The 16197-nt window shown below is 35.9% G+C and overlaps 1 protein-coding gene across 1 annotated transcript; it reads left to right on the top strand.

The window, feature by feature from the left end:
* Window positions 1–4444: 4444 nt before the first annotated feature.
* LOC106756474 (probable ADP-ribosylation factor GTPase-activating protein AGD5) lies at window positions 4445–15952 on the top strand. Its single transcript, XM_014638917.1, has 11 exons — window positions 4445–4495; window positions 5466–5524; window positions 5703–5793; window positions 6237–6291; window positions 6407–6497; window positions 6633–6840; window positions 13374–13599; window positions 13738–13916; window positions 14166–14471; window positions 14566–14624; window positions 15376–15952. Exons 1-11 carry the CDS (start codon window positions 4445–4447, stop codon window positions 15539–15541), a joined length of 1491 nt encoding a protein of 496 aa, XP_014494403.1. The 3' UTR covers window positions 15542–15952.
* The last annotated feature ends 245 nt before the right edge of the window (window positions 15953–16197 follow it).

Below are 16197 nucleotides of genomic sequence, written 5' to 3'. Positions count from 1 at the left end.
TATTGTTTTCTAATAGTTTTCTTTAGCTAGTTTAATCATGTTTCTCGTGTTGTATCCAGCTAGTGTTTAGGTTTCTGTTTGTCCTATTTTTCCAATGTTATAGCCTAATTTGACCTTTATGTTATTTTCTGTGTGTTAGACTTCTTTCTTAGAGGATCGTCTACATATATTTCTTGTTGTATGGATACTTGTTCTTTCTAACTTAGAGTTTTTGTCCTAACTTTTAATGTTTGTTTTCTATTCTTCTATTTTGTGAGACTTCCTATTGTGTGGTTACTTTTTCTTTCTAACTTAGAGTTTATATCCTAGCATTTAATGTTTGTTTTCTATTCTTCTATTCTGTGAGACTTATTTGTTTCATGTTGTTTAGTTAAACTTCAAAACCAAGGTTTCTACAGTTGAGCTTATTTTTAACAACATTAAATGAGATAAGAATTTGAAAAAACCTATAACTAAGAATAGGATAGGTAGAAACACAAATGTTAGAAACAAGATTACCAAATCATCCATCAAGATAGAAAAGTCTTAGGAAAACACTTAAGAAAACAACTAGGTCAAAAGCTTCCAAACAAAACGCTAAACCACTTACTCAAAACATCTAAAGAGAGTTATGCTAAACGCGTAAGCTATATTGTACCCAATGGTATTCAGTTGAACTCTAAAGAAGAAAAAAGGTGTCGAGACAATGTCTTTGACTAAACCCTCTTAAAGCCTTAAACAAAGATTAAAACTTATAAAAGAATAATCACGCTAAATGCTTAAGCTCTAAAAGGAAATATTCCAAAAAGTGTTTATAATAGACTAGACGATACCATGAGCTAAAATCTTTACTTGGTCTAATGATGAAGTTCTTACTTAACGAATGATATCTTTAAGAAAAGCTTAAATGATAAATGCTACCTCAATGGTAGAAAATGTAAAAAGCACTTTGTTGTTCTGAACAAGCATTAAATGTCATTAAATGCTCAACATTAAAAAACAACAAAGGTGATAAGAGATAAGACATATTGGCTGCATGCACAATCTAATCTATTTTATGCAGATAATCTACTACTTGCATCCACTGTTTTATTTGAAATATATCAGAAGTGGACATTAGAGACAAAGAAGACATTTACAGAATGTTCTCTTCATAAGAAGAAGTGTCTGAAATAAAGTACAACCTATATTGAGCCAAGTACTAGAAAAACCATGCCTACTTTGACAAGTTGACTTTAACCAACAACTGCTTCACATGTAAAACAAAAAAAACACAAGAATCAAGGGCAAGAGCTCAATCTAATGAATACCTGAGTAGAGAAAAAGAAAATTCAAGCAATACTCTTGGACATCATTGTAATATTTTCTTACTATTGTAAGAAGAGAGAAAAGAGAAAAAAGAGAAACACCTAACAAGTCTACAAACTGTATTGTATTAAACATATATCTTCTCTGTGAGAGTAATAGTCTAAACGACTTGTAAGTAATCATTCATTGCAATTCTGAAGAGAATTAAAACACTTGTTGTTGAAACTCAAAGGAGTTAGGGACATATAGGCAGCGTATCAGAAATACCAAGATTGTCTAGTACCAGGAGTGGTGCAAATACTCAACCAGTCTAGGGTAACGAGAAGTTATTCACTAACTAGGGATACCAAGAGTGGTGAAGAATACTGCATAACCAAGAGTGGGTGAAACTCAACTAGGCAGCGTATCGGGGGATACCAGGAGTTCCTAGAGATACCAAGAGCGGTGAGAATACTCAGTTGTGATCTTGTTCAAGATTATAGTGGAACCCTCTATGCATAAAGGAGACTGGATGTAACTTAGTCAGAGTGAACCGGTATAAAAATAGCTGTGCACTTATTGTTTAATTCTGTCTAAACGCTTTTCTTACTAAACTTGCAGTTGCATTTTAGTTTTAAATATAATAGCTTTCCATACTAAACGAATTATTCATTAAAAAGAAAAGCTCTTACAAACTCTATGGTGATTATCCTATATAGCACAAAGAAAAAAATTCATTGAGTAAAACCATTTACAAAGTCGAGCGTTTAACAACTACTTGAAAATCTTGTACTTGACGAAAATGCTATATAAGAAAGGTTGCGAAAAAGATTTTCTATTAACACTATTCAACTCCCTTCTAGTGTTTGTTAGGTATTTCAGGAGTATCATATGTCATGCTCATTTCAAATCCTTCACTGATAAAGTAGGACTTTATTTTGCTGAATGCCTGAGTGACTTGTCTAAGTCCATAAAGAACCTTTTTAAGTTTGTAAACTTTGTTTTCAACACCTAATACCTCATAATACCATAGAGAGCCCTTTTAAGATTGTTCTATATATACTTCTTTTGCTATTTCTTAATGTAAGAATGCGCCTTTGACATCAAGTTGATGAACTTGCCATCCCCTACCTGCTGCAATGGGACAAAACCAGCCAACAAATGCCTCAATGTAATTAATGCCAGCTTGTTGAGCATATCCTTTAGCCAGAAGTCATGCTTACACTTGTCAATTTCACCTTTCTTATATATCTTAGTCCTTAAAATCCATTTGCCTCCAATCTTCTTTGCTCTTGGCGATAGATCAGTGAGTTACCAAGTGTCATTTCTTTCGATTGCTTTAATTTCATTTTTCATAGCATCCCTCCATACTTGACTTTTAGCTGCTTCCTCAAAAGTGAGAGGATCATTGGTCATAATCATAGTGAGTTGTTGCATTTCCTGGGTGAGATGCTTCACATCATCAGCTTTTTCTTCTGATAATCCAACTCCAAATTCGTAGTCCTACATGCATATTGGTGGCTTTCTGTTGCGTTCAAGGACTTTGTTGCTTCTTATAGCTATTTCAGGATCTGCTTTCCTGGTGGTTCCTGACTCAACATCAACTACTTCTCGTTCACAACATATAAAATCATTAGTCCTGGTGCTTTCTCTCGATATGCTTCAATCCCATTTTTCCATTTCAACAAACACAACATAACGACTTGTTATTATTTTCTTTGTTTCTTGATCACAAATGCGGTTGGCTTTGGATTCTTCACTAACTCCCATGTGCATGCATTTGAAACTTTTCTCATCCAGCTTTTGGCAGGTTGCATCAGGAATATGCTGCACATATCATATGCAACCAAACACCTTGAGGTAACTCACTGCTGGCTTTCTTTCTTCCCATTCTTCTTCCGGTGTGATATCTGGCCAGTACTTATGTGGAACCTCACGAGCTATAAGCATGAACCTGATCATATTTATCAATGTGCGATTTCTCCTTTCAGGCACTCCATTTTATTGTAGGGAGTATGCAACAGTGAGCTGTCTCGTGATGCCCTGAGCACTACAGTAGTCATTAAATTCTGATGAACAAAATTCTCATCCTCCGTCAGTTCGTAGGCATGTTATTCGGTATCCTGTTTCCTTCTCCACACATGAATTGAACCTTTTTAATGTATCAAAGGCATGTAAAAAGTAAGACCACATTTTTCTACTATAATCATCTATAAATGTTAGAATGTACCTCTTATGGCTGAGACTCTAGGGAAATAACACCATAGATATCTGAATGAATAATTTGCAGAGGTTTGGATGCTCTTTATGCACTTTTCTTTGGGAAGGAATTACGTTGTTGTTTTCTTCGGCTCTTTATACCCTTGTTCCGCTATTGTCCAATATTCCTTTGTTCTCAACAAATTTTCCATTAGCATGAACCTGTGATCATAATCACCATCAAACCTAGGAATACTAAGGAAACTGTTACTGTCAGCCACTGTGTTCTGGTTTCTGAATATCAGGCTCGTGAGTGGCTATGATACCACTGTTAGTTTCTAATGGCTATGTATAAGAATGCAACTTTTAAGCTTAATTTATTTCAGTAATATGAATGGCATTAAATAGCCAGTACAAAGAGAAAAGGAAAAATTAATCCATGCTTAAATTATGGCTAAATATAAGAGACACGCCTGAAGACACGCTTAAAAAGTATACTATGTTTCCATCTTAAGATCAATTAATTGTTGTTTTACGAGAAAATTGATAAAATTTTTAAAAATGAATTAAAATAAATGTTTTATAAATAAATACTAAAATAAATCTTTAAACTGATATAAAGTTTTATGATTTTTTTCTTTTAAAAAATAGTATAAGAAGCATTTTCCTCGAATTTGAACTGGCTTACTTTTAAAAAGTTAATATAAAACTTTAACTTAATTGACGCGCAAAAAAGAGGTATGCGCGAAAAGCCAAAATAAGAGAGCGAAGGGAGAAAATATGGCATAATCGCATATATTAAAAGTCAAAGTGCGATATCTATTTCTCCTTCATTCCTCCTCTTCTTCATTCTTCTCTTCGTAACAGAGATCACAAACTAGAGAGAGAGAGGAGAGAGAAAGCGCATTGAAAGACCTATTTGCCCTTCGATCTTCTTCGCCTTTCTCTCTCGCCGACGCCCAACCTTTTCATTAGCATCATGAACGAGAAGGCCAACGTTTCCAAAGAGCTCAACGCCAAACACAAGAAGGTTTTTCCCCATTTTCTATCCAATTCTCTTAGATTTTCCTCTTAATATTATCAATACGCTAATGCGCCATTTCCGAATTTCGTAAACTTTGATCCAACGATGGAATGGTGAAATGAGAATTCTGAATTGCTGGATTCGATTCCATCGCTTTCCGATTCACTTATCCAGAAATCGAACTTCGGAATCGCGAGGTTGTGTGATTGCATACTGTATGACGTAATTGTTTGTTGCGTATTTTTGAAGTAAAAGGAAAAGAAATTTAGATGTGATGTGTGGAAATGGATCGATGATCGGTGGTAATGGATTAATGGTTATAGCTTGATTGATATGCGTGTTATATGTTTAGCAATTTTCGGGATTGAATTTAAAATAAAAGGAAAAGTTATGTAGAAATGGATCGAATGTAGGTGATGATCGACTGAAGGTTATAGTAAAATATTATGGAGCCATTGGAAGCATTGTCGGTTGGAAAGCTGTGGTAGCTCAAAATCTCTGTCGTTGATCTGGAGAAATGTTCAAACTTTTTTTTCTTTTGGTGTTTCTTGTTTTATTGATTTTCCTCGATGATTCGTTGTGAGCTTATAATTGCGGAGAAGTTGATTCGTTGAGCTGGTTGCGGTCATAAGGAAAAAGCTTTGTGGGGATTTTATTTGATTTGAAAGAAATAAATAAATAAATAGATTATTATATATATATATATATATATATATATATATATTATATTATATTATATTATATGAGCTACAAAGGCCAATACTTCGTTTTTTATTTTGGATGGTTGGTTAATTTTCTTCATTAGAAGTCCATCAGTTTACATATATTCTTTTGTTATATATATTTGAAATCCTTATTTTTTAAATATGAACTTATGGATTGTTTCATGCCTTGAAACTTATATGCACTTTCTTTGACCCTTTCCCTTTTATCCTTTGATTGTATATTTCATATGTACGTTAAATTGACTGTGCAGATATTAGAAGGACTTCTTAAACTACCAGAGAATAAGGAGTGTGCTGACTGCAAAGCTAAGTATGTTTCTGGCTTATAAATGATTGAATCTTTATCTCACATCCTGATGTCAATAGGCATAGAAGAATATACTGATGCTAATCTGTCTGTGAAAATTGGATTTCTTTGTGTATGAATTTTCTGAGATTTTTCTTTCTTTTTTCTTGTTCACAAATTTCTATTAAAATTTTATTTGCAGGGGCCCAAGATGGGCTAGTGTCAATCTTGGCATTTTTATATGCATGCAGTGTTCTGGTATACATAGAAGTCTTGGGGTACACATATCAAAGGTAATGTTATGTTCCTCGGTATTGTAAAAGTGATTGAATCTGTCGGTCTCTTGTAATTTTGTTTCTTAAAATGGTTTCTATTTGATCTATCAGAATCTAAATCATGAGGGGAAATTGTGTATTATAGTCATCTTGTGTGGAAATAAAATCTTTGCAAATTCAATTATGAAATGTTAATTTAATAGTCTAGACTATATTATTTATTGAGGCAAGGTGTATTAGTTTCAAGCTCATTTCACTTGCTTGTTTGCTAAATACTTTAACAAGGATTCTTAATGAGTAGCAGTAGTAGAAGGATATATGCCTTCTTTAGCTGGTAATTTGCATCTCGGTTGTCACCATAAGTCTCTAAATATTAGTGTTAAATAAAGGCTGGTTCTAAATTACAACTTGGTAGCAAAATTCGTATTTATTTATATGTTTAATTGGTAGCTTGACTGCAGGTTCGCTCAGCAACTTTGGACACTTGGCTTCCAGAGCAGGTTGCATTCATTCAACGTAAGGGAATCTAAACTGTCATGACCTTGTGGTTATTTCGAGTTCTGTTAGTATGTATGCATTAGTTATATAGTCTTCTCATTATATTTGATTTTCTTTCTCTGGCCCTATATAGATATGGGAAATGAGAAGGCAAACAATTACTGGGAAGCAGAATTACCCCCAAATTATGATAGAGTTGGAATTGAAAATTTCATTCGTGCAAAGTATGTCAGTTGATGAACACTTTAACCAGACTGAAATTTTTTCCATTTCAATCTTTAAATAGTTAGAAGTTTATGCTTATTATGTGCACGTGGTGAAGATGATTCTTTGCTTTCAATCATTGCATATAATTAAAGGTATGAAGAGAAGAGATGGGTTGCAAGGAATGAGAAACCAAAATCACCTTCTAGTTTTCGAGAAGAGAAAAGGCCCATGGAAAGGGTTGGCCATAGTCATGCAGTTGTGTCTGAGAATACTTTTGAGGATAGGAAGAAAATCAAACCTTCAAATGCTATTCCTGCTACAAGAATTTGTGTTCCTGCTCCTCCCAGAGGGCCTGAACTGGTAAGCATTCTCTCCCCCTGTTCTCTCTCTCCCCCTGCAAGGTTACCAGTGGTGGATAGCAGAATATGCCAAAATTCTGCTATATACACCATCATAGTGAGTCTATGACGTCACATATTGCCTGTGGTAGATGGGTTGAAAAATTCATGTTATAGCCTGTAGTGGCACTATATCAGATATTTAACAATATTTCTCATGCTGATATGGTGAGTTATATGTGGCACATTGTGGTTGCAGTGTTTGCTCTGCCATCAGAGTTTTGACTCATGAGCTACAAGTATTTTTAGCAATTAAACTAATAAAAAAGGGAATGCATGGAGCAATAAGAAATAAGCTGTCAAGTTTAAATTTTGGATTTCTCCTTATTTTTAAGGCATAAAAAAGGCCCAAATAGCTATTGAAAGAACAATGATCGGATTGGTGGTTTGGTAATGCTCCTCTAATCATGACAAAAATGAATAAAAGAACCCATTATGGCATTTTTCAAATTTTATTGGACTTAGAAAAATACAAAAGAACATAGAATGAATTTGAGAGAGTGAATTTCCCTCTCTTAGGATCTCATATTTATAGTGACTTTGGAGATATAAGATACAATGTATGATATAGAATATAAGAGAATTGGGAAAAACATATCTCAAAACTAGGTACAACACAACTTTTCAATTAATTCTATTTAGACAACTTATTCTAACACTCCTCCTCAATCTGGAGTGTACAAATTGTATGTGCCAAACATGAAACACATAAATTCAATCTAAGGTTTTCTTAAGGATTTTGTTAATACATTTGAAAGTTCATCATTTGATATGACAAACTTAATACATATTTCTTTGGACAACAATTTTTCTTGAATAAAATGATTGTCAATTTCTATGTTTAGTTCTTTCATGAAATATTGGATTAGAGACAAAATAGAAGAGCTTTGTTATCACAACACATCTTCATTAGCTGAATCTCACAAAAATCCATTTTCACCCATATAAGCTCACAAGTGAAGGATGCCATTGTTCTATACTCAACTTCAGTAGTCGATTGAACAACATTTTATTTCTTGTTTTTTTAAGAGATAGTATTCTCTCCAAAGAAAACACAATATCTTGTAGTAGAGCATCTCTCTATAGGAGAACTAATCCAATTAGTATTATAGTATCCATCCATAGATTTTGGTATTCCCATTATCTTCATAAAGTAGTCCTTGTCGTGTAACTTTTTTGAGATACCTTAGAAAATAGATGACAACATTCCAATGATCAATACAAGGATTATGCATGAATGGATTCACAACACTAATTGCAAATGATATATCTAGTCTAGTAATGGTAAGATAAATAAGTTCTTCAAACCATCTTTTGTATCTTTCTAGATGATGGAAGTCTCACATCGACTAGAGATAAGGCCAATTTATAGTATATAAGTGGGTGCAAACCTCTCCTTACAAGCCAGTTTTGTGGGGTTGAGTTAGGCTTAAAGTCCACTTCTTAACATGGTATTAGAGTCAGGTTAAAGTCTATCCTAGCGATATTTGTTGTTTGTTGGACATATTGTTCCACTCGTTATCGAGCCGCTATCGGACCACCCATTAATGTCTAGTCTTACGCTCGAGATGTATATACCTCGGCATGAAAGGACTGTGTTGGAAGTTCTACATCGACTAGAGATAAGATCAATTTAAAGTATATAAGTGTGTGCAAACCTCACCTTACAAGCCGGTTTTGTAGAGTTGAGTTAGGCTTAAAGTTCACTTCTTAACACTAGATTAGAGAAAACTTCCTCATGTTTTGTCATTAATTTTTGATTTGGATCCTTAGGACAATTTAGTGGTTAACAATCAATCATACATGTCTCTTTAGGGATGTTAAGAGAATATTTCCTTTGAGTGATTATAACTCCTTTATTTGATAGGCCCAACAAATATTTGTGACTTCCACGATGTTTTCTCTAAAAAATGATTACAAAGGCATTCCTTTAACTTAGATATTCTAGCAACATCATTCGCCATAATGACTATATTGTCAATATATTATGTGGAGTGCACATTTTCTAGGGGAAGTGTGACAATAGAAAATAAAATGGTTTGTCTCACTGTGTTGCAACCCAAAGGATTGAATAATGTGGCTGAACATTCCAAAACAAGCACATGGAGATTGCTTGAGACCATAGAAAAAGCAACACAACTTACAATACAAACCATACAATTCACATTAGATCTAACCATATTGGCATAGCCCAACGACAAAAGTTTGACGATAGCCATTTTAGCCACTGGAGAAAAAAAGGATCGTAGTCAAGCCCATATATATGAGTATATCCTTTATCCATCATAAAGTGTGCTTGGGAGATGGCCACAAGAAGGTCACGAGTGGATGTTGTGGGGATGTATGAATTGTGTTGGAAGGGTTGGAGTAAGGGAGAGAATTTTTATTTGTTTGAATTAGGTGGAGTAGACTTGATATTGGGGTAACATGGATAACATCTCTCAGGGAAGTCAGAAGGAATTGAAGGAATCTTTCAATGAGTTTTGGGAAGGAGATAGGGAGGTGATGATTAAGGGTGACCCTACTCTGGCCAAGAAAATGGCTACTCCTGAAGCATTATTGAAGGAAACAACAATTGAGGTGGTAACTCTAGTTTGGAGCCTGAAAAACTAAGATGGAAAGAAGAGAAAAGGGAAACTGTTCTTAGAACTCCAAACCAATTAACTCCAAACCAATCCTTAGAGCTGGAAAAGATTTGAAAGAGGTATGGGGAACTGTGCAGGGAGCCTATTGACCTTCCACCGAGAAGGGAACAGGATCATAAGATTCCCCTCAAGGTTGGAGTGGATCTTGTCAATGTGAGGCCCTACAGGTATCCTTACTTTTTGAAGTCGGAGATAGAGAAACAAGTGGCGGAGATGCTAGAAACAGGTATAATTAGGCCAAGCAACAACCTGTACTCTAGCCCAATGATATTGGTGAAAAAAAGGATGGCAGCTGGAGATTTTGTATAGATTACCGAGCTTTGAAAAAAACAACTATTTCGAATAATTTTCCTACCCCAATGATTAAAGAACTATGGGATGAATTACAAGGGGCCAAGATTTTTCCAATGGGGACCAAAGAGCGGACTACAACGAAATAAAGATGAAGGAGGAGGATATTCACAAAATGGCATTCTGCACTCGCCAAGATCATTTCAAATTTTTGGTCATGCCTTTCGGCTTGGCCAGTGCACTAGCCACGTTTCAGTGTGTAATGAACTCGGTTTTGAAGCCATATTTGGGGAAGACCATCCTGGTATTTGTTGATGACATACTTGTATATAGTAAGACATGGGAGGAGCACCTAGAGCACCTCTAGCAAGTGCTGCATACTTTGTGGCAGCAACACTTTCTGGCCAACAGGACGAAATGCGAGTTTGGCCAAAGACATATCAGATACTTGGGACACATTATATCTGGAAAAGGGGTAGAAATGGGCCAGGAAAAGGTGATGTAGTGATGGACTGGTCGATTTCCAGGACCATCAAAGCTCTAAGAGGTTTTCTAGGTCTCACGAGATACTATAGAAGATTTATAAGCGACTACGGAAAGATAGTTAGACCACTCACAGACTTGTTAAAGCAGGTCAGTTTTCCTGACCCCAAGCAGTATAGAAGCCATGCAAGCCCTTAAGATAGCCATTACCATGACACTAGTATTGGCTTTGCCTAATTTTTCACAACCTTCCATATAGAATCTGTCGCGTTGAGAAGAAGAGTGGGGGCAGTGTTATTGCAGAACAGGAGACTTATTGCATTTTTCAGTAAGTCTTTGTCAAATGGTTCCCTTTCCAAGTCCATCTATGAGAAAAAATTAATGACCTTGGTTTTAACCATCCATCATTGGAGGCCATACTTGTTAGGCCAAAATTTTTGGTGCATACGAACCAGAGGATCTTGAGATATCTCTCGAAACAAAGAATTACCACTCAAAACCAGCAAAATTAGTTTTTGGGCTATGAATTCGAAATTGTATACAAATCAGGAAGTACAAAGAGAATGGCTAGTGCTTTGTCTAGAAAGGAGGAAGAAAAGGAGGAAGGGGGGAAGAAACTTAGGGTGATTGCTCGACCTTATAGAGGAGACGGAGAAGGATCCAACTCTACGGAAAATAAGACAGGACCTAGAAACTAACCCAGACTCACACCTAGCCTTTACGCTGGAACATGATTGACTCCACTACAAACGGAGATTGGTCTTATCAACGAAATTGGATTGGATACCAAAGTTAATAGCTGAATTCGTTATGACATCTACAGGAGGACATTCAGGAGTCTATCGAACATATAGAAAGGTGGCTCCTGGCTAGGAATGAAGAAATCCATAACTAACTTTGTGGTTGACTGCCTAATCTGCCAACAACATAAATATTTAGCAGCCTCACCACAAGGATTACTCCAACCATTACCTATACCACAAGCCATATGGGAAGAGATAAGCATGGATTTCATTGTGAGCCTACCTAAATCCAATTGGGTAAGATGCGGTGTTAGTGGTGGTGGATAAGTTGAGTAAGTATGGCCACTTTATATCCATTAAGCATTTGTATTCAGCAAAAAGTATAGCCAAAGTGTTTGTGAAAGATGTTGTAAGGTTACATGGAGTACCTTCCTCCATAATTAGTGACAAAGATCCTACATTCCTTAGTTTATTCTGGAAAGAGTTATTCAGACTTTAGTGGACAAAATTGTTGATGAGAACAACCTATCAAACTGAAGTGGTGAACAAAACTCTAGAAACATATTTTAGATGTTTCTGTTTAGAATAGCCCTAAAGCTGGAGCTTGGTTTTTCCATGGGTAGAGTACTGGTATAACACCAGTTATCAAGGGTCTGCCAAGTGCACCCCATTTGAAGTAGTTTATGGACGAGCTCCTCTGTCCCTAGCTCGATTTGTACTAGGGAAACAGCGGTTGAATCAGTGGCATAGGAGCTACAGCAAAGGGATGAAACCCTAAGGCAGTTAAGGTATCATCTAGAAAGAGCCCAGGAGCAAATGGTCAAATTTGCCAACAATGATTAAAGTAGGGGATTGGGTATATTTGAAGATTCGGCCACATAGGCAAGCATCCATGCCTACTAGTCTACACCCTAAATTATCAGCAAGATACTACAACCCTTTCCAACTAATCAAACAAGTGGGACCAATAGGATTCAGACTACAACTTCCAGAAATAACGTGTATTCATCCGGTTTTTCATGTATCCCAACTCAAGCTAGCAGTGGGAAAACAAGAAGTATAGAAAGAACTACCAAAGGAACTCCATGGGGACGGGTTAGTCTATTGGCCCCTCAGGGTGTTGGGAAGAAGCTTCAGTGCAGGTCAGTGCAGATACAAGGTGAAACTATGCCTCAATTGCTTATTGAGTGGTAGGAAGGAGGACCAGAGGTAGCTACATAGGAAGAGGAAGCAACCATGAAGAACCAATTTTCAGACTTTGACCTTGCGGACAATGTTGCTTATGGACGGACGAGTAATGATAGGATCCTAAGGGTCTATGTTAAGAAGAAAGGAACAAGAAACAAGACATAAACGGTTAGAGGGTAGAGAAAGGTTGTCGGTCAGGTGGGAGGGGTTTGGTTTTTTGTTAGTTGTTTTTGTACCTAGTATATAAGGGAAAATAAGTGTCTTTGGGGGACACGTTTTGTCTGTAAAAAGAGTAGACAGGATCATTACATCCTGGGGAGGAAGGATGGCTTCCTTGGTTGTTTTTGTGTGTGTTTTCCAACAATAAAGAAACATTTGCAGTTTACGTGTGTTGTGTGTGTGATCTTTCTGTGTGTGATCTTTCTGTGTGGTCCAAACCAGTGGATAATCTGTGGGCTTCTTGGCACCAAGAACCCTATCATATGGGGAATGAGTTTTCAAAACACGAGATTGAAAATAGACACCAGAACAGGTTACAAACACGCTTAATTGCCCATATATATTTTTCTTGAAAAAAGGAGTATGGTATGACAAGACAAACCTGACATGCTTAATGTTGAAATTGTGTTCATGATATGTGTAAAAATAGGCTTAATGTTGCCATGTATGTTATTGGTAATTGTGTGTCATACAAGCCTGAAACGCCAACTTATCGCTATTGATATGACATAATGTCTATAAATTATATTATTTACTAGGAAATACAGATAGTATTTCTTCACGTGCCTCGTATCTTTATTTGAAAAGATAAGTCCACTCATGTTGGGTCCCAGTCCAAGTTTTGCAATAATAAAACTAAGATGCTAATCCCTTCTTGGTAAATTTTATGATTGAGATAAATATTGTGCGTGTTGGATGTTTGGGAAACACTATAAGTGAGAGACAGTAATTGACAACTATAATATATAAAATCATTTATATCGGTGTATTGATTCAATAACTTATATGATAACATAGATGAAGGACCTTGTCTTTTCTTTCTCTTTTCGGTAGAATGGAATTTTTCGACTTTCTTTTTGAAGTTGAAAGTTTCATGGTTTATTTATACTATTTTAGATGTGTGACAATGATCAATTTCCAAACAGGTAACTCCCGTGGGAAAACCTCAACATGTTGATAAAGCAGAACCTGTTTCACCACCATCACAAGTTGAAACTTCAAAACCGACTACTGACACAAAACAAAACTCCCCTCCAAAAGTTGACTTTTCTACGGATCTTTTTGACATGTTATCTATGGATGAACCAAGTGAAAAGGGCTCAGGTGCAGCTGAAGCTATTGCTGATGATAATAACTGGGCAGGTTTTCAGTGTATGTCACAGGCATCCTTTTGAAAAAGTACACCATGGAAGCACTAATGAAAGTGCTTTTAGGCATTGTTTTTGAAACTTTTTGTTTTTAAATCTATTGTGTTTGTCTTAGTTTTTAAGTTTTTTGTTTATTGTTCAGCTGCTCCAGAGGCATTGCCAGCTGTGAAGAATGATACCACAAAATCAGTTGACAGTAGACCTCAGACCACTTCTGGAATTGAGGATTTATTTAAAGACTCACCTTCGGTTACAACAAGTTCAACTCCAGAAAACCCACAAAAAGATGTAAAAAATGATATCATGAGCCTCTTTGAGAAGGTATGTGCAGGTGCTTCAATATGTTTGTTGAAGCCTGAGTTTCTTTGTTAACATGATATATGATTAGCACTCTTTCTTAAAATATAAACGTTCTGTTGCTATTTGTGCATTTCTCCTTGCCCAATGTGACTTATATTATCCAAGACATCAGAAGTCAATTTAGATGTTGATTCTCTATCCATAGATGTGCTACTCTGTTATGGTATGCAAATAAGATTTTTTATGACCCAGTAAACTGGACATCTGCAGGGAAATGTTGTGTCTCCATTTGCAATGCATCAACAGCAGCTAGCCATGCTGGCACAGCAACAGACTCTTCTAATGGCTGCTGCTGCTAAATCTGGTGGTGTGGATCCCAAGTACTTGGCCAGCTTACAACAACAGTCTCTTCTAATGGCTGCTGCTGCTAAATCTGCCAGTGGGGATTCCAAAAACCCAGCTGGCATACAAAAACCTGGATCCAATATTCCTGTCCAAAGTTGGCCAGCTGCTGGCTACCCAGTCCCTGGTATAATGCCCATGGGAAATCAGGAAGAGTTGCAAAAACTAATGCAGGTAAATTATTCATGGAAGCATCAAGTTAATTGATTAATGATTTGTTCTTAACTGTTCAGCTATTTATTCATTTCTCTTCTAACTTCCATGGTAGACCATGAACTTGACTGCAGCGCATTCAGCAGGGAGTTCAGTTCAGTATCCACAATCTAGGTACAGCACTGTTTTGTTTATAAACACTGTATTTAATTTCAGCATGGGTAACTTATTAGGAGTTTGGCCTGAATTATGACCCAACCTTTAGATTCTGAGTATCTTAGGTTGATATTGATGTCAACAAGAAGGACTCGTCATTCCCTAAATCATGTGTAGAGTGTATGGGCTGTGTGCTGCCAAAAGGCTTTTTGGATTTGTTTTTAATTTTAGTTATTAAAGTTGATTTCTCTTAATAAAATTTTCACCTTTGGCCAAATTAATTTTATGGTTCTTTATTTCATTTAATTTAATCCCAAATTAATCTTTATTTTATTAACCTAAATTAATAAAATGTTTAATTTGGTTACTTCGTTTTCAAAATTTTGTCAATATCTTCCTTTCGTTAAATTTACCGTTATGGTGTTAGCAAAATTATTCACAAGTCACTTTTATACTTTGTGACCACGGTCATCGTCAAGTCAATTAAACGGAAAGAACACATGCGATTTAAAAAAAAAAAAAAGTTATTCTTTTCCTTTCAAAGTCAAGTGCCGGTGCCAACTAGTTACGGAATTCTCACACGGATCAATTTCTGGTTTCACTGTCCCATATGCTACTTCTAATTTATGTCAGTTATCTTATAGTGAACGCATGACAATGAGGCATTCTTGTTTCAACATTTTTTACAAATTTGTTTCTGTTGATTTTTCGATTTTTTTTTTTATTTACGTTTCTCTTTTATAATCAACTAAGTGGCCTATTGTTGCAGTTACTATCCAATGGGGCAAGTTGCTCCAGTCAATGGTTCGTCTACAACGGGTGGAGCAAGTAAAGACAGAGAGTCATCAGCATATCCAATATCATCGACCACTTCAAAGACAGGAAGCGATTATGATTTCTCCTCTTTAACACAAGGAATGTTTGCAAAGCACTAATTTACCAGGGCTGCCCGGCAATGTCATACCATAGAAGATTAGTTAAAATTACAGACAAAGTGCCCTTTCTTTTTCTCTTCCCCTTGCCCCGTGTCGTTGGGTTGTAAACCATTTCTACACCTGCTGAGTTAGTTCACTTTTCTTCTTGTATCGGGTGATTGCTTCATTTGTGTCCATAGTTGTACTCACAATAAAAGTTTAGTGATATTAATTATTTTATTCTGTTTCTTTATTACATCTTGTGTATAAGAATCAGTCTTTCATGTGAACTATGTCCAAAACATAGTCATAGTTCCTTGGGCGAGTATTTTGTTTCATTTCATTCAAGTATTGAAGTTGTGTAATATTTATTCAAAACTTTGGACACAACGGAAGTATGAGAATTCTTCAAGATTTACTATATTTTGTTAATCCCATGATGGCTTATTCTCTTATCAATTAAGCTCCACTCGCTAACATCCTAATTCGTTCTAATTAATAATTTTCAGCTTACGCTGTAGGTGATATTTCATTTTAAACTTTTGTTCTGGTAATGAATGTGGTACCGCTCGAAAACATGAAAACAGTAATTCACGTTCCTTAAGGAGAACATGCTTTGGTCACTGTGATTATCAGTATCAAAATCTTGCTTCTTTGAAGGTAATTAGACCAACAAA

This window comes from Vigna radiata, chromosome 2, assembly GCF_000741045.1.
Source record: "Vigna radiata var. radiata cultivar VC1973A chromosome 2, Vradiata_ver6, whole genome shotgun sequence".
NCBI classification, from domain to species: domain Eukaryota; kingdom Viridiplantae; phylum Streptophyta; class Magnoliopsida; order Fabales; family Fabaceae; genus Vigna; species Vigna radiata.
The sequence above is the reverse complement of the archived record's forward strand: the minus strand, read 5'-3'. Positions and strand labels throughout refer to the sequence as shown.